This window comes from Pristis pectinata, chromosome 10 (genome assembly GCF_009764475.1).
Source record: "Pristis pectinata isolate sPriPec2 chromosome 10, sPriPec2.1.pri, whole genome shotgun sequence".
Lineage (NCBI taxonomy): Eukaryota > Metazoa > Chordata > Chondrichthyes > Rhinopristiformes > Pristidae > Pristis > Pristis pectinata.
This window is the reverse complement of record NC_067414.1, coordinates 6,330,349-6,349,427: the sequence shown is the minus strand read 5'-3', so window position 1 is coordinate 6,349,427 and position 19,079 is coordinate 6,330,349. Positions and strand designations below refer to the sequence as shown.

General features: G+C 42.9%; 1 protein-coding gene across 1 annotated transcript in view; it reads left to right on the top strand.

Annotated features, from left to right (window-relative positions):
- Positions 1-9,315: 9,315 nt before the first annotated feature.
- Positions 9,316-19,079, top strand: part of LOC127575149 (chorion-specific transcription factor GCMa-like) — a 30,388-nt gene continuing 20,624 nt past the window's right edge. The window contains exons 1-2 of the mRNA XM_052024840.1: positions 9,316-9,414; positions 12,208-12,460. Coding sequence (XP_051880800.1) covers positions 9,316-9,414; positions 12,208-12,460 — 352 coding nt within the window. The remainder of the gene's footprint in view (positions 9,415-12,207; positions 12,461-19,079) is intronic.

Genomic DNA, 19,079 nt, shown 5'->3' with positions numbered 1-19,079 from the left:
TTACTTGCATTCCACAGGTTCCTCCTCTTTGAAAACAGTCCCTCATATTTTCAGTTTTAATAGATTCAACCTCTTTCGGGGTTTTCCGAGCCTCTTTAATCTTCTGAAACAACATTCTGTTGTTCATGCTGTTCGTGTTAGCTCTGCTCGAGTTGGGGGAGGTATGACTTCTTGACCCACTTCTGTGGAATCTTGTGTCGCCTGGACCCAACACATTGATGCAATCACGAAGAAGGCACACCAGTGGCTCTACTTCATTAGGAGTTTGAGGAGATTCGGTACGTCACCAAAGACTCTTGCAAATTTCTACAGACGTACAGTGGAGAGCATTCTGACTGGTTGCATCACCGCCTGGTATGGAGGCTCCAATGCACAGGATCGCAAGAGGCTGCAGAGGCTTGTAAACTCAGCCAGCCCCATCACGGGCACAACCCTCCCCGCCATCGAGGACGTCTTCAAGAGATGGTGCCTCGAGAAGGCAGCATCCATCATTAAGGACCTCACCACCCAGGACAAGCCCTGTTCACGTTACTACCATCAGGGAGGAGGTACAGGAGCCTGAAGATCCACAGTCAACTGTTCAGGAACATCTTCTTCCCCTCTGCCATCAGATTTCTGAACGATCCATGAACCCATGAACACTACCTCATTATTCCTCTTTTGCACTATTTATTATATTTTTGTAACTTATCGTAATTTTTATGTCTTGCACTGTACTGCTGCCGCAAAACAACACATCTCATGTCATATGTCAGTGACAATAAACCTGACACTTATTCATTTCTTCCACAGTCTCCCAAGATCAACTTCTACAATGTATGGTCACACAATTCCTCAATGTTCCTTTCTACATCCTCTGCAGAAATTAATACAATTCTAAATCTATCTCCTCTGTCATCTCTTTGTACCTTATACTTCAACGATCAGTTTGATTCCGAGTTTTACAACATTAGATGGTGTTTTCGCATAAACTGTAAGATACTGCCAATTATATTCCTTCCCATGGCTTGAGACACCCTTCCATTTCTGTATCAACTGCTTCTCTTTTAGTTTCCACTCAAGATTTGGCTAAATGAAACTTAGGCTTACTTTGAGCTTCCTGTGCCTCAGTAACAGAAGGAGACTAACGCGTTCTGTAGTTTAGCAAAATGTTTGGTTATCAATGCCTCGGTGTCAGACCCAAGCATCCCCGCAATGTTTGCTCTTTCAGTGCTTCTTTGACAATTCTTGATGACTTCAATATTGACCTCTGTGGCTCGTAACTGCAATAAAGCCTCCCTTCTATGAAGAAATTGAGTCACAGAGTCATGCAGAACAGAAACAGGCCCTTCAGCCCAACTGGTCCATGCCGACCAAGATTCCCATCTAAGCTCGTCCCAGTTGCCCACATTTGGCCCATATCCCTCTAAACCTTTCCTATCCATGTACCTGTCCAAGTACCTTCTAAATGTTGTTAATGTACCTGCCTCAACCACTTCCTCAGGCAGCTCGTTCCATATACTGACTACCCTCTGGGTGAAAAGGTTGCCCCTCAGGTTCCTATTAAATCTCTCCCCTCTCACCTTAAACCTGTGCCCCCTAGTTCTTGATTTTCCAACCCTGGGAAAAAAACTGTGCGCATTCACCCTCCATGCCCCTTAAGATTTTAGACACCTCTATAAGATCATCCCTCATTCTCCTAGGCTCCAGTGAAAAAAGTCCCAACCTGCTCAACCTCTCTCCATAACTCGGTCCTTCGAGTCCTGGCAACATCCTTGTAAATCTCTTCTGCACTCTTTCCAGCTTAACAACATCTTTCCTACAGTTGGATGACTAAAACAGAACACAATATTCCAGATGTGTAGCCTCACCAATGTCTTGTCCAACTGCAACATAACATCCCAACTTCTATACTCAATACCCTGACCGATGAAGGCCAGCGTGCCAAACGCCTTCTTCACCACCCTGTCTACCTGCGACTCCACTTTCAGGGAACCATGTACTTCTACTCCAAGGTCCCTCTGTTCTACAACACTCCCCAGGGGTCTACTGTTCACTGTGAAAGCCCTTGTCACGAACCAGCAACAAAAGAAACACACTGAGCATGATTCAGTGTTAAAAACTATTTTATTAATCACTACTTATGATAATACGTAAAATAAAAGTAAAAATGTTAGCATGTTAGAATTCAAAAATGTTAAACCTCGAACGTTAACCCCAAAACTAAACTCGTCGTGTGTGTGTGTGACAAAGTCCAAAACTCCCAGTTCCGGAATGGTTCTTAAAGTTCAGTTCCGCAAGCCATAAGGTGATTCATGAGCAAGGGCTTCTTCAACAACCACCGTTGTCTGAAGATAAGACGTAGACGTAGAGAAACATAGAGAGAGTAAATACGAAATCCAAATGTTCCACGATGGAACCCAAACGACACTTCAGTGTTTACTCGGTAGTGACTTCCTCACCCCGAAAAGCATCCGAACCGTGGTCGTCCACACACACAAACACCTGTTTCCTTCTACAGGTCAGCAACAAAGTGAACTCCACCGGATTACTTCCAACTTCCATACATGGATTTCAGTGGCAAACACAGTTATTGTTTCTCATCCATCGATAGAGAAAACAAGCAGGCTGGTGTCTCTCTCCCTTCTCTCTCTCTCTTTCTTCTTCTGACTTCTTCAACAACATCATTACGTCCTTTATCTTCTATTGACGTAAGCACGCCCCACACACACATACACACACACTCTCTATCTTAAAGGGACTTTCACTGAGTCCGTAACACCCTACCCTGAATTGTCTTCCCAAAATGCAACACCTCACACGTATCCGAATTAAACTCCATTTGCCATTCCTCAGTCCATTTACCCTCCTGATCAAAATCCCTCTGTAGATCCTGATAACCTCTTCATTGTCAATGACACCACCTACTTGTGTGTTATCACACCAATGGAGTGCTTTGGCCAACTTGCTTGCATCTCCTCCTTGTAACGCTAATCCTAATGCATATTGATGATATGCCCCCTTCTTATTTGACAGTTAAAACATCTGTATTTCTTGAATAAGCAATCACAAAGTAGGCACGCCAGCATCTTTACTTTCTTAGAAGGTTGAGGAGGTTCGGCTTGTCACCGAGCACGCTAACAAACTTCTACAGATGTACTGTTGAAAGTATCCTGACTGGTAGCATTATGGTCTAGTAAAGCAATTCAAATGCACAGGAACGTAAGAAGCTGCAGAGAGTAGTGGACTCTGCCCAATACATCAGGGGCACATCCCTCCCCACCATCGGTAGTACCTACAGGAGGCGCTGCCTCAAGAAGGCAACGTCCATCATCAAAGATCCCCACCATCCGGGCCGTGCCATCTTCTCGCAGCTCCCATCGGGCAGGAGGTCCAGAAACCTGAAGTCCCACACCACCAGGTTCAGGAACATCTACTTCCCTTCAACCATTTGGTTCTTGAACCAACCCACACAACCCTAATCACTACAGTTCTAGCAACACTATAACCACTTCGATCACTTTGCACTAAAATGGACTTCAGGGTTATTTTGTTCTAATTGTGTTCTACCTTGTAAAAATTGTGATAATTTATGTTTGCCTACCTGATGCTGTGCAATGCAGCTGCAAAGATTTTCATTGCAGCTGTGCACGCATGTACCCGTGCAGATGACACTAAACTCGACTTCGATCGGAAGAACCCACATGCCTCAGATTCTGCTTTGGAACTCCAGCCTTCAATATCGTTTCTTGGCTACAAATTTCCATCAAACTTTCACCTTGTAATGGATGAAGTTCTCTGGAACACAAGGAAATAGGAGCAGGAGGATGCCACTCGGTCCCTCAAGCTTGTCCTAACATTCAGTATGATCATGGCTGATTCGCCTCCTCTTCTGTGCCAGTTCCCCATCGCCGATCTTCCAAAACTTCTCTACTTCCTCTTTAAATACCCCAGTGATCTAGCCTCCACCACGGGTAGTACGGTTGGTGGGTTAATTGGCCGCTGTCAGTTGCCCCTAGTGTGTAGATGAGTGCTGGAATCAGTGGGTAGGGGAAGGGTAATTGATGGAAATGTGGGGAGAATAAGATGGGATTAGTCGAGGGTTAATGCGTGGTTGATGGTCAGCACAGATCAGTGGGTTGAAGGGCCTGTTTCAGTGCCATATGATGCTATGGCTACTCTCTGGGGATGAGAATTCCAGAGGTTCACCACTCATTACGAGAAGATTTAGAATTCCCCAGCACCATTTCCACAGACACTGCAGTTTTGCAGGAAGACCACCTTAATTTGGTCACACACTCACACAATTGTTTAAATGTTAGTATGATGTCTTCAACAATAATAAACTCACTATTTGCACTTGCAAAATTTTTTTGTCTGCGTTTATTGTATATCTTCTGTTCTATGTATGTCCTCTGTTGTGTGAGTCTGGGGGAAATGACATTTCGTTCCTCCGTGTGTTTTTATAGCATATGGGTGACTGACAATAAAGTAACTTGACTTGACTTGAACTTGACCACAGTTTAAGCCAGAACTAAACTTGCCACAGAGTGAACAGTTTCAGAACAGAAAATGCTAGGACAATGATATAATTTATAAACAGTCTCACCTGATATAAGCTAAGGTGCTTATTTATTAGTCACGTGTACATCGAAACACACAATGAAATACTTCTTTTTGTGCTACTGAGAATGTGCTGGGGGCAGCCCGCAAGTGTCGTCACTCTTCTGGCACCAACATAGCTCATAACCTGTACGTCTTTGGAATGTGGGAGGAAACCGGAGCACCCGGAGGAAACCCATGCAGACACGGGGAGAACGTACAAGCTCCTTACAGACAGCGGCCGGAATTGAACCCGGGTCACTGGCGCTGTAATAGCGTTACGCTAACCGCTACGCTACCCCTGAATCCTCGTTCCACATTGTCTCCACAATTTCTGAGGGTTTTGAGAGAAACAAAGGACTTTAGATGCTGGAATCTAGATGAAAAACATGATGATGCTGGAGGAACTCAGCAGGCCAGGCAGCATCCGTGGAGAAAAGCAGGCGGTCAACGTTTCAGGTCGGGACCCTTCTTCAGGACTGAAGATAGGAAAAGGGGGAGCCCAATATATAGGAGGGAAAAGCAGAGCAGTGATATCAAGAATAACATCCAATACAATCTGTCAGTCCTGCACCACCAAAGTCCTGAGCGTGCCAGATTATTGGAGTCCTACTGTATTCTAATAGACCAGTAATTAGATGGCTTAGATTTGTTGTGCATTTTTGTTGACAATTGTCCCCATTGTTAGGTAGATGCCAATGTGTAACTATTCTCGGCTAATGGTATATAAAATTCTGGATCACTCAGGGAACTTATCCACAATGTATCCAGAAAGGGGAGTACTTACAGATGAAAATTGGAATTGGTAATGGTACTGGTATTGGTTTATTACTGTCACTTGTACCAAGGTACAGTGAAAAACTTGTATATCGTTCGTTACAAATCAATTCATTACACAGTGCATCGAGGTAGTACAGGGTAAAAACAATAACAGAATGCAGAGTAAAGTGTCGTAGCTACAGGGAAGTGCATTGCAGGTAGACAATAAGGTGCAAGGTCATAACAAGGTAGATTGAGAGGTCAAGAGTCCATCTCATCGTATAAGGGAACCGTTCAATGGTCTTATCACAGTGGGATAGAAGCTGTTGGTATGTGAACTTGAACCTGGTGGTAGGTGCCCTCCGGCTCCTGTATCTTCTGCCTGATGGGAGAGGGGAGAAGAGAGAATGACCCGGGTGGGTGGGGTCTTTGATTATGCTGGCTGCTTCACCAAGGCAGCGAGAGGCAAAGACAGAGTCCATGGAGGGGAGGCTGGTGTCCGTGATGCATTGGGCTGTGTCCACAACTCTCTGCGGTTTCTTGCAGTCCTGGCCAGAGCAGTTGCCACACCAAGCCGTGATGCATCATTCTGTGGTGCATTGATAAAAGTTGGTGAGTGTCAAAGGGAACATGCCAAATTTCTTTAGCCTTCTCGGTGCAAGACAATATTAACAAAAAAACTAAGTTGGCACAGAAATGGAATCAACACCCAAAATGCTGGAGGAACTCAGCAGGTCAGGCAGCATCTGTGGTGGGAACTGGACAGTCAACATCTCGGGTCAAGACCCTTTGTCGGGACTGGAAAGGAAGAGGGCAGAAGCCAGAATAAAACAGAAATGGAATCTTTTGTGAACTGATTGGAAATTTTAACATAAAATTAATTCCTTGTTCCTTCATTACAGTCTTTGAAGAATATGATGAAAAATTGAGGCTCAGAGAATTGCTGTCTTCAGAGAATGTACTTTTACTCTCCAAGCTTATATTATATTGGGAAATATAAGCTTGGAGAGTAAAAGTACATTCTCTGAAGACAGCATGTGTACTTGAGCCTCAATTTTTCATCATATTCTTCAAAGACTGTAATAAAGGAACAAGGAATTAATTTTATGTTAAAATTTCCAGTCACAAAGTACAGCATCATAAGGATCATACATCAAAACCAAAATGGGGGAAGTGTGTAGTGACCCACCATAGATGGAAGAACACACCAGAAGGTTTTCTTAAGACTTGAGTCAAGGAATAAAGGGATTTGACCGAAAGCTAATGCAGGGATACAAAAAAGTAACCAGAAGCTAGACTGAGATATCAGCCTTTATCTCAAGGGAGCTGGAATTCAAAAATGAGGAGGTGATGCTTCAGTTATAGAAGGCTCATTGTAGAGAACTGTCTCACATCTCAGAAGAGATACATATACCAGAAAACTACCAGAGCATAAAGAGGTAAATTATCAACACCAGCTGGGTAAATATAGTCCTAGTTCCCTAAAGTTTAGTAAGTTGATTTAATCTAGGTGTTTAAAATGAATATGGGACTCTAAGACCTTAAGATATAGGAGCAGAATTAGGCCATTCAGCCCATCGAGTCTGCTCCGCCATTCAATCATGGCTGATTTATTTTTCAACCCCATTCTCCTGCCTTCTCCCTGTAACCCTTAACCCCCTTGCCAATCAAGAACCTATCAATCTCTGCCTTAAATAAGATCTTTTAAAGATTTCTTTGTTGGTCGCATGTACATTGAAACACACAGTGAAATGCACCTTTTGCATGGAGTGTTCTGGGGGCAGCCCGCAAGTGTCGCCACGCTTCCGGCGCCAACGTAGCACGCCCACAACTTCCTAACCCGTACGTCTTTGGAATGTGGGAGTAAACCGGAGCACCTGGAGGAAACCCATGCAGACACGAGGAGAACGTACAAGCTCCTTACACCCAATGACTTGGCCTCCACAGACCTCTGTGGCAATGAATTCCACAGATTCACCACCCTCTGGCTGAAGAAATTCCTCCTCATCTCAGTTTTAAAGGGATGTCCCTTTATTCTGAGGCTGTGCCCTCTGGTCCTAGACTCTCCCACTGATGGAAACATCCTCTCCACATCCACTCTATCCAGGCCTTTCAGTGAGATCACTCCTCTCATCCTCCTGAACTCCATTGAGTACAGGCCCAGAGACATCAAACGCTCCTCATATGTTAACCCTTTCATTCCTGGGATCATTCTTGTGAATCTCCTCTGGACCCTCTCCAGGGCCAGCACATCGTTCCTTAGATACGGGGTCCAGAATTGCTCACAATACTCCAAATGTGGACTCTTGGCCTCAGAATCTACCCTGTTTGACCTTGTACCTTATTGTCTGCCTGCAATGTACTTCTCTGTAGCTGTGACACTTTACTCTGCATTCTGTTATTGTTTTACCCTGTACTACCTCAATGCACTGTGTAATGAATTGATCTGTACGAACAGTATGCAAGACAAGTTTTTCACTGTACCTCGGTACAAGTGACAGTAATAAACCGATACCAGTACCAATACCAATACCAAATGCCATCTGACTAATGCCTCAGCAGTACATCCTTGCTTTTATGTTCTAGTCCTCTTGAAGAAAGAGAGATATAGATATGTAGATAGCATCCGGATCAAGAGCCCATAATCTTAAAGCCAATTAGGAGTGATATTAAGATGCAATTTTCACACAAGGGATACTCTCTTCCCAAATAGCTGGAGATGTTGGAATAGTTTAAATTTTCAAGGAGGTGTTGGGAATGGGTTTAGATGTTGGTTAATGAAAGGATGGACTCAAGGAGATTGTCAATGGATTTTTCATGGTGCAAGTGAGCATTAAGAAATTGATTTCAACTTCAGGCAAGTGAGAAACTGCTTAAGATAATGTCAAATGTACTTCCATGAAGCCAATCTATGCACGGAACACAGACACAAAAGCAACCCAATTATGGTCAATTGATCTGCTTTCTGCGATACGCCTCCCTTGTTGAAAAGATGCCAAGATTAAGCCCGCCTCACTGACCTTACCTGGACAGGGTGGCAAACTGCCTTCTGCCTCACCTTGATTAAAATAACCCTGGTTCCAAGTGACTCTCTCACTCCAAAACCCTCAGCTCCGACCTTTGCTGGTTGCTCATTGGGCAGACGGCAGAAGTTATTTGCATATGTTCCTTTCCTGTCAGTTTAATGTGACTCCCGGGAGCCCTGCAGAACTGACGGGGAGCGCTGCACCAAGTCCTGGCTCAACAGGACCCTTGAAAGGCGTTTAAGTGTTCAGCAACGCACGGCTGGGCGCAAACTTCCAACGGAGCACCAGGGCAGGTAAATCACAGTTTGTAACGGAGCGGCAGCGCATGCACCTATTTATTTCTTTTTGGGATGGTTGAGTTTATCAATGGATTTGATAAACTTTAAATAAACTACTTTTCCTCATACTTATCCGGGTCAAACCGTGAGCCCAATCAATTCATTGGCAGAAAAGTTTTTGTCCTGGATCCCGGATGGTTAGGTCGTTCACCAGGCAACCCCCAAAAGGCATTTTTCTAGAAATTGTTTGCCGGAATATTGGAACATTCTCACCTGATCAGAGATGTGATGGTCACAACTTTTGATTGCCTTTTGACAATTCTGGTGGACAGTCGAATTATTAACACGTTCTCAGTACATTTCGAGCCCCTAAACCTAACGAATAAGGTCAAAGCTCAACAAGTCAGCTGAAAGTAAAACCTTAGCTCAGCTTGGACTATAGCATTTAGGCAACTAAGCCTTTTTGTTTGAAGTTATTTTGGTTTTTCTCTGTTTACCAGTCACAAGTCTTTCAATAGAGCGACACCAATGCAGAATTGATTATCTTTGCACATTGCTTTGTAGAGAATTCGCGTCTCACAACGAAACCGGTTCTGGATTTGCGAAAGAGGAGTGGAAGTGTGGGAGACTTCTCTGTTCGGGTCTGCCTGAGCAAGAAGCACCTCTTCAGGATGTTGAGAGGTGTGGAGCATTGTATCCCAAATTCCGACTACAGCTCTGTGCACGAATCAACAATATCGTGGGACATTAACGACCCAAAGCTGCCTCAGGTAAGTGTCGTCTCTCAGTGGGTCACTACAACAATCGCTCTGAGCAGCGTGCTCAAAGTTCTCAAACTTCTTACCCGAAAACGCGACAGACTTTCCATACGGAGGTCACACACGCTACCAAATCTACAGGATATATTAAGAAGCTAACAACATTTGATTTTATTTGCAGCGCTGAAATCTCGGTGACAATTGATGGCCCCATACCTTTAATTTCATTGCATTTGCATGAACTATTTCCAACGTCATTTAATTTGGAAAGTGTGTTAAATATAACCGTTCTAAATTTCAACTACAACACAGATGGGAGGCAAATTTATCAGTTGGTAAAAAACCTAACTCATTGTTAGCTACATTGCATTTAGTTAAAAAGTTTAGCTGAGGTTACTATTTGAACTTTATTTTGCCTCAGTTGTACATATTTGAGACATTTCATCAAAGATTGCTTATGTTCGTATTGCATTTGAACTTGTAGCAATCGGCCGCTGAAGAAAAATGCATGTTTCAGAAGACAAATGCATTATTTGTTTGACTTGCAGACGAACACTCCAGTAAAACCTGCAACCCATTCAGGCTTGCGATGGCCTGAATTTGTCATGTTTTACACTGTGGCAGCGGTGCAGTAACGTGGCAGGGAACAGGGAACTGCAGTGCAGTCTGTACCCCGCAGGTCGGTGTCAGTGGTAGGGGGGTATTGTCCGCCTCTTCCTGCGGCTTCAGGAGGTGGTGAAGCGGAGAAGATTCACTAGAATGATTCCAGGATTGAGAGGGTTAACATATGAGGAACGTTTGACTGCTCTTGGGCTGTACTCCTTGGAGTTCCGAAGAATGAGGGGGGACCTCATAGAAACATTTCAAATGTTAAAAGGCCTGGACAGAGTAGATGTGGCAAAGTTGTTTCCCATGGTAGGGGAGTCCAGTACAAGAGGGCACGACTTCAGGATTGAAGGGCGCCCATTCAGAACAGAGATGCGGAGAAATTTCTTTAGCCAGAGAGTGGAGAATCTGTGGAATTTGTTGCCACCGGTGGCTGTGGAAGTAAAGTCATTGGGTGTATTGAAGGCAGAGATTGATAGGTAACCGAGTAGCCAGGGCATCAAAGGTTATGGTGAGAAGGCGGGGGAGTGGGGCTAAATGGGAGAATGAATCAGCTCATGATAGAATGGCAGAGCAGACTCGATGGGCCGAATGGCTGACTTCTGCTCCTTTGTCTTATGGTCTTATGGTGCGCTAGGGTGGGAGTTTGCTCAGTGACTGGGACACACCGCCTTCAGTAAGCGTCTGTTAGGCTAACATAGGAAGAGTGTTGAGAAGGGAGAGAAATTTCAATGTTCATGTCTCTTACTGGTAACGCAGCCGAGAATAACCCAGGTAATTGGTTTTTAATTTTGTCACATGAACAGTGAAAAGCTTTGTTCTGCATGCCATCCATACAGATCATTTCATCACATCAGTACATCGAGGTAGTACAAGGGAAAAGCAATAACAGATATAGTGTCACAGCTACAGAGAAAGTGCAGTGCAGGCAGACAATAAGGTGCAAGGGCCATGATGAGGTAGATTGTGAGGTCAAGAGTCCATCTTATTGTACTAGGGGACCGTTCAATAGTCTTATAACAGTGGGATAGAAGCTCTCCTTGAGCCTGGTGGTACGTGCTTTCAGGCTTTTGTATCTTCTGCCTGATGGGAGGGGGGAGAAGAGAGAATTCCGAGGGGGTCTTTGATTATGTTGGCTGCTTTATAGAGGCAGCGAGAAGTGTAGACAGACTCCATGGGTATGGCGTAAATTGAGGTACTTTCTTTATTACTTTACAATAATATTAGCATCTCTTGCCATTGTAGCAGCAGAAGCAATAAAATTCAGAGCCAAATATTAATTCTCCACTGTAAGTTGCCCCTGGTGTGTAGGTGAGCGGTGGAGTCTGGGAGAAGTTGATGAGAGTGGGATCAGTGTAGAATCAGTGCAACGGTTGATATTCTGGGGGACCTGTTTCCATGTTGTATCTCTCTTGGACTCTACCATTCCAAAATGTTTTCCAGTGATAGCTTAAACATCGTAATAAAGGACAGTAAAATTAATCAGAATAATACTGATTGAGACACAAGAGGCTGCAGATACTGGAGCCTGGAACAACACACAAAATGCTGGAGGAACTCAACGGGTCAGGCAGCATCTATGAAGGGAAATGGACAGTTGACATTTCGGGTTGAGACCCTTCAGCTCCAATGATCTTGCTCATGACACTGGTTACCCTTTTCTGGACCTTTTTGATAAAGGAACTGAAATAAATCAGAGCATTTCTGTCTTAACTAAAACAGGAGAACTCAGATACAAAATGGACAAGTTTTCCGATGATACGATATGAAGATTTTGCCCCAGTGTCTGAAAACATTAGGTCAACTTTGTATTACAATGAACAGCATGTATTTTTTTCAAGGGACTGCAGATGCTGGAATCTGCAGTATATTTAAAATTCTTATTTGCTCAAAATTAATTTATTATTAACATTGCTCTCTGCCATTTATCATTTTGTATCTTTTGACAATATTATACATAATAATGTTCTTCAGCATGAGATTATATTGTTTTTCCAGGTATATGTTAATAAATACATTTTTAAAATCAATTCATGGAAACTAAAAGAATTTAAATCCAACTTGTTGCTTTTGTCAAAATTTGGAACACTATTTTGCTTTATTCTTTAGAGAAGGGTGCTTTAAGCAGTTTGAATCACGGCACACTGTTGCTGAAAGGACAGAGATACCTTTCATTTATTGGTTGATTTCTCTTCCCAGGATGTGCCTCAGTTAGATAGTTTCCAGGAATGGACGGATTCCTACGTGAAATTTATTTATAGTGCTGATGATAAAAACGCGCAGAGACATCAGAGCGGATGGGCCATGCGAAACACCAACAACCACAACTGCCACATCCTGAAGAAATCCTGCCTGGGAGTAGTAGTTTGTACTAATGATTGCTCGCTGCTTGATGGGAAAAAGATCTATCAGAGACCTGCCATCTGTGACAAAGCACGGCAGAAACAACAAAGTAAGTAAAACCTTGTAAAAATCATCATCAGTTTTTTGTTATCTGTGTACGGGATAAGGGCCTTCCTGGTTTACACCGTCTAGTGAGAAAGTGGTGGTAAACTGTAAGTCTACAGTTCACTCACTTTAAATTCTTTTACTTTTTAATTAAAGTTATGCTTGTAAAAATAAATTCTAGTAACATCTGTGGTATTAAAACATTCCAGAGCTACTGCAATGGTGAGAATTTGCCCTCAGAAGAAGTAGATGAGTTGTATAGGTGCACAGTGGTATACAGTATATAAACCTTTCTTTCTTTTTCAATCTTTTTATTAGTTTTCAAATTAATACAGATTAATATATCAATGTTTATACATGTAATACAAAGAGATCAGGAGAACAATCGTGGCATGGATAATCATAAAAAACAATAGAGTATAAAAAAATCTGTAGATCCAATGATCTGTTAGTGAATGAATATAATATAAAAGAAAAAGATTTATTATAAAATATAAAAAAAGGGGAAAAAACCCCAAAACAATAAGAAAAATTATAAACAATATATCAACCACACTAAGCTAAAGAAAACAAAATTAAAAAAAACAAAAAAAAAACTGGACTAAAATTTCTCAATAGAAACAGAGCAATATTATGTCATTAACTCTGTTCCTCTAAATTGAAAGGTTATTATAAGGGGATCTATATCATGTGAAAATATTGAATAAATGGACTCCAAATATCTTCAAATTTAAGCGAAGGATCAACAGTACCACTTCTAATTTTTTTCCAAATTTAAACATGATCTAGTTTGAGAGAACCATTGAAAAGTAGTAGGGGGTATTGAATCCTTCCATTTAAGCAAAATGGATCATTTGGCCATTAATGTAACAAAGGCAATCATACGGTTAGCGGAGGCAGATAGATGGCCAGATTCTATCCTTGGTAAACCAAAAATTGCAGTGATAGGATGAGGTTGTAAATCAATCTTCAATACATTTGAAAAATATCTTTCCAATATTTTCCCAAAAGAGGACAGGACCAAAACATATGTGTCAAAGAAGCTACATTCGATTTACATTTGTCACATATAGGATTTATATGTTGATAAAAACGAGCTAGCTTATCTTTTGACATATGGGTCCACAGTATATAAACCTATGATGAAAAATAGTTCATCAGAAAGAACATAAGAAATTGGAGCAGGACTCGGCCATCTGGCCCGTCGAGCCTGCTCCGCCGTTCAGTAACGTCATGGCTGATCTGCTCATGGACTCAGATCCACCTACCTGCCTTTTTCCCATAACCCTTAATTCCCCTACAATGCAAAAATCTATCTAACTGTGTCTTAAATATATTTGAGGTGGCCTCTATTATTTAAGAGAAACAAAGGACTTCAGATGTTTTTCATCCAGATTCCAGCATCTGCAGTCCTTTGTTCCTCTAGTCTTACTGCTTCCCTGTGAAGTCTCTTCAAGGATGCCCACTGCTGAGTTCCTCTAGCATCATAGTGTTTTTCAGCCTCTACTGTTTCCCTGGGCAGAGCATTCCACAGATTCACTACTCTCTGGGAAAAGCAGTTCCTCCTCATCTCCATCCTAACTTGTTTCCACTGATACTGTTGCAAGTTGCTCAGTTCATGTCCTTTACCAATACTCCTTGGTATTGGTATTGGTTTATTATTGTCACTTGTACCAAGGTACAGTGAAAAACTTGTCTTGCATACCGATCGTACACATCAATTCATTACACAGTGCAATTACATTGAGTTAGTACAGAGTGCATTGATGTAGTACAGGTAAAAACAACAACAGTACAGAGTAAAGTGTCACAGCTACAGAGAAAGTGCAGTGCAATAGGGTGCAAGGTCACAACAAGGTAGATCATGAGGTCAGAGTCCATCTCATCGTACAAGGAGTGTGACTGTTCCAGTCCCTTTTCCCATCCAGTGCATCGCTGCCTACTAATGGAATAGATCAGAATAAATACCAGGAGTGAGTAGAAACGATGGATTGGTGGTGGTGTTGGAAGGGAGGAGTGAGTCCTGATGGGAGGGATTAACCTTGGGATAGCTCCTGAGGTGCACAAATCACGATCTGGATGCCAAGGTCATTTGAAAATTTGCAAAATTCCTAGGCTTGTGCAAAATTTATCATCAGCTGAACTTTTTATAATAGAACATAGAACATAGAACAGTACAGCACAGAACAGGCCCTTCGGCCCACAATGTTGTGCCGACATAGCTTTTCCCTCCTACCTACAGAATGCCCATATCACTCCATTTTCCTCTCATTCATGTGCCCATCCAAGCCCCTCTTAAAAGCCCCCAATGAATTTGCCTCCACCACCCTATCAGGCAACGCATTCCAGGCATCCACCACTCTCTCAGTAAAAAACGTTCCCCTCACGTCTGTTCTGAAGCTACCCCCTCTCACCTTAAATGCATGCCCTCTGGTATTGGATCGCTCAATAATGGAAAAAAGATATTGCTTGTACTGAAATAGTGTACTGAAAGTTTTCCTGATTTGTGAACCTGGATACATATAAAGCTAAAAGGGGTTTGTAAATTTTGGGATGAACTAGAGTTAATTTTGTATAAAGTGTTGGTAGTGCCATAACATTACCAACACTTTATACGTAGTAGAAAAGTTGGGAAGTCAAGGTGCAGTTGTACAGGACGCCGGTGAGGCCGTACGTGGAGTATTGTGTTCAGTTTTGGTCGCCTTGTTATAGGAAAGATATTATTAAACTGGAAAGATTGCAGAAAAGATTTGCAAGGATGCTGCCAGGACTTGAGGGACTGAGTTATAGAGAGAGGTTGAGCAGGCGAGGACTTTATTCCTTCGAGCGTAGGAGATTGAGAAGTAATCTTATAGAGGTGTATAAAATCATGAGGGGTGTAGATAGGGTGAATGCACTCAGTCTTTTTCCCAGGGTTGGAGAATTAAGAGCTAGAGGGCATAGATTTAAGGTGAGAGGGGAAAGATTTAATAGGAACTTGAGAGGCAACTTTTTTACACAAAGGGTGGTATCCATGTGGAACAAGCTGCCAGAGGAAGTGGTTGAGGCAGGGACAATAACAACTTTTAAAAGACAGTTGGACAGGTACATGGATAGGAAAGATTTAGAAGGTTATGGGCCAAATGCTGGCAAATGGGACTAGGTTGGATGGGGTATCTTGGTTGGCATGGACCAGCTGGGCCAAAGGGCCTGTTTCCATGCTGTATGACTCTATAACCACACAATAATATGTCCAGTTTTGGGTCCTCTATTGTTGAAAGAACATTCAACAATAGACGGTGTACAGCATGACTTCATCAGATGTTACAAAGGATGGAAAACTGCAATTTTAATAATTTGTGAATCCAGAAAATCTTTAATTTTAATTTTGTTGAGCATGAATGACTATCACGATTTTTGCAGATTTCAAAATGTTCGATAAGGAACACAATGTAAATTTTCCATGATTATAAAGGGAGATGAGATTATTTCATGTTTAGAAAGACTAATAGGAGATAAGATATCTTTATTAGTCACATGTACATCGAAACACACAGTGAAATGCATCTTTTGCGTGGAGTGTTCTGGGGGCAGCCCGCAAGTGTCGCCACGCTTCCGGCGCCAACATAGCGTGCCCACAACTTCCTAACCCGTACGTCTTTGGAATGTGGGAGGAAACCGGAGCACCCGGAGGAAACCCACGCAGACACGGGGAGAACGTACAAACTCCTTACAGACAGCGGCGGGAATTGAACCCGGGTCACTGGCGCTGTAATAGTTACGCTAACCGTTAATGGAAAGAAATTATAGTTTAGTTGAACTGATAGTGGAAAGGGTATTTTATTAAAAATAAAATCTTTTTACTGGAAGTTCAATAAAAGTTTTTAAAAATATTGGAAATAGTTCTGTGGGGAGAGAAGGAGAGCTAATATTTTGGTCATAGAAATAGAAACATAGAAACATAGAAAAACTACAGCACAATTCAGGCCCTTCGGCCCACAAAGCTGTGCCGAACATGTCCCTACCCTAGAAATTACTAGGCTTACCCAGAGCCCTCTATTTTACTCAGCTCCATGTACCTATCCAACAGTCTCTTAAAAGACCCTATTGTATCCGCCTCCACCACCGTTGCCGGCAGCCCGTTCCACACACTCACCACTCTCTGAGTAAAAAACTTACCCATGACATCTCCTCTATATCTACTCCCCAGCACCTTAAACCTGTGTCCTCTTGTGGCCACCAATTCAGCCCTGAGGAAAAGCCTCTGACTATCTACCCGATCAATACCTCTCATCATCTTATACACCTCTATCAGATCCCTCTCATCCTCCGTCTCTCCAAGGAGAAAAGGCTGAGTTCTCTCAACCTGCTTTCATAAGGCATGCTCCGCATTCCAGGCAGCATCCTTGTAAATCCCCTCTGTGCCCTCTCTATGGCTTCCACATCTTTCCTGTAGTGAGGTGACCAGAACTGAGCACAATACTCCAAGTGGGGTCTGACCAGGGACCTATATAGCTGCAACAATACCTCTTGGCTCCTAAATTCAATTCCACGATTGATGAAGGACAATACACCATACGCCTTCTTAACCACAGAGTCAACCTGCGTAGCCGCTTTGAGCATCCTCTGGACTCGGACCCCAAGATCCCTCTGCTCCTCCACACTGCCAAGAGTCCTACCATTAAGACTATATTCCGCCAACATATTTGACCTACCAAAATGAACCACTTCACGCTTATCTGGGTTGAACTGCATCTGCCACTTCTCAGCCCAACTCTGCATCCTATGGAATCATAGAGAGAGTCTTGAACAAGGGGGCATAGTTTCAAGATAAGGCATCGATCATTTAAAACCGAGATGTGTAGAAAGGTCTTCTCGTAGAGGGTGGTGAATCTCTGGAATTCTCTCCTCAAGAGAGATGTGGGGGCTGGATCACGGGGGGTATTTAAAGTGGAGGTAGATCAATATTTGAAAGATCAGGGGATTGAGATCCATGACAAAATGGTACAGAGGAGGAATTGAGGCCTGAGGCAGATCATCCATGACCATATTGAATGGCGGGGCGGTCTGGAAGGGCCAAGTTGTCTATTGCTCCTGTTTTCTTGCGTATTCAGCGAGAAGTGCCAAGTGGATGATTGATCTGTGCTTCCTCCTGAGATCCCTATCGTAAAAGATGGGAACAGTTGATGGTGATCGTGAACTAACCCCTGAACTGTATTCCAGTGCAGTCTAGATTGTGTTTAAATCTATGAATGGTGTTAAGACTCCTTTCGTCCTCAAATGTGAAGGTACTACCGGTCATGCAGAGGTGACACAGACACTGGTGTAATTATTAAGGGAGAAGATTTGAAGAACTTTCTTCCCTTTTGTGTGTGATGGAATGGTTAATCTTCTACCTGCACAGGTACATCGAGTTACATCTTAAAGCCTTGATTGAAGGATGGTTTTCTTCCTTAGTCATTCTGAAGTAGTCATCCATTAGCTCATGATGGAAAGAGTGGTAATACATTTGGCTGGATCATCGCAGTTCCCCCACGCTGGAAAGAAAATTGATAAATTGGTTCATTATTGTCACATGTACTGAGGTACAGTGAAAAACGTTGTTTTGCATGCCACCCATGCAGATCATTTCGCCACATCAGTACATTGAGGTAGTATAAGGGAAAACAATAACAGAATGCAGAATAACATGTTACAGTTACAGAGAAGGTGCAGTGCAGGCAGACAATAGAGTGCAAGGTCATAACGAGAGAGAGATATCTTTATTAGTCACATGTACATAGAAACACACAGTGAAATACAACAAGGTAGATTGTGAGGCCAAGATTCCATCTTATCGTACTAGGGAACCATTCAATAGTCTTATAACAGCGCGATAGAAGCTGTCCTTGAGCCTGGTGGTACGTGCTTTCAGGCTTTTGTATCTTCTGGCTGATGGGAGGGGGGAGAAGAGACAATGAGAGGGAGCATTGTTTACAGTAGACCTCTCTTCTGTTTCTACCTGTGTACATTTGTCAATTATATTACCCAAAAATAATCAACATAGATTCAGGTAGCACAGGTAGTAAAACTTCTACAACACAGCTCCAGTGACCCGGGTTCAATCCTGACCTCCTGTCTGTGTGGAGTTTGCATGTTCTCTCTGTGACCATGTGGTGTTCCTCTGGGAGGTCCGATTTCCTCCCCATCCCAGGGTTGGGGAGTGTAAAACCAGAGAATATGTGGACTTAAGGTGAGAGGGGAAAGATTTTAAAGGGATCTGAGGAGCAACATTTTCACACAGAGGGTGGTGGGTATATGGAACGAGCTGCCAGAGGAAGTGGTGGAGGCAGATACAATGTTTAAAAGACACTTCGGAAGATGGATAGAAATGGTTCAGGGGGATATGGGCCAAATGCAGGCAAATGGGACTAGCTCGGATAGATACCTTGGCATGGACGAGTTGGGCCGAAGGGCCTGTTCCTGTGTCTAACTCTGACTCTCTGACGCATCCCTGAGATGTGCAGATTGGTAGATTAATTGACTGCTGTAAATTGCCCTGAGTTTGTTGATGAAGGGTAGAATCCGGGGGGTGTTGATGGGAATGTGGGGAGAATAAAATGGTTTAGTGTAACAAAAATAGGTGGTTGGTGGCCTGTTTCAAT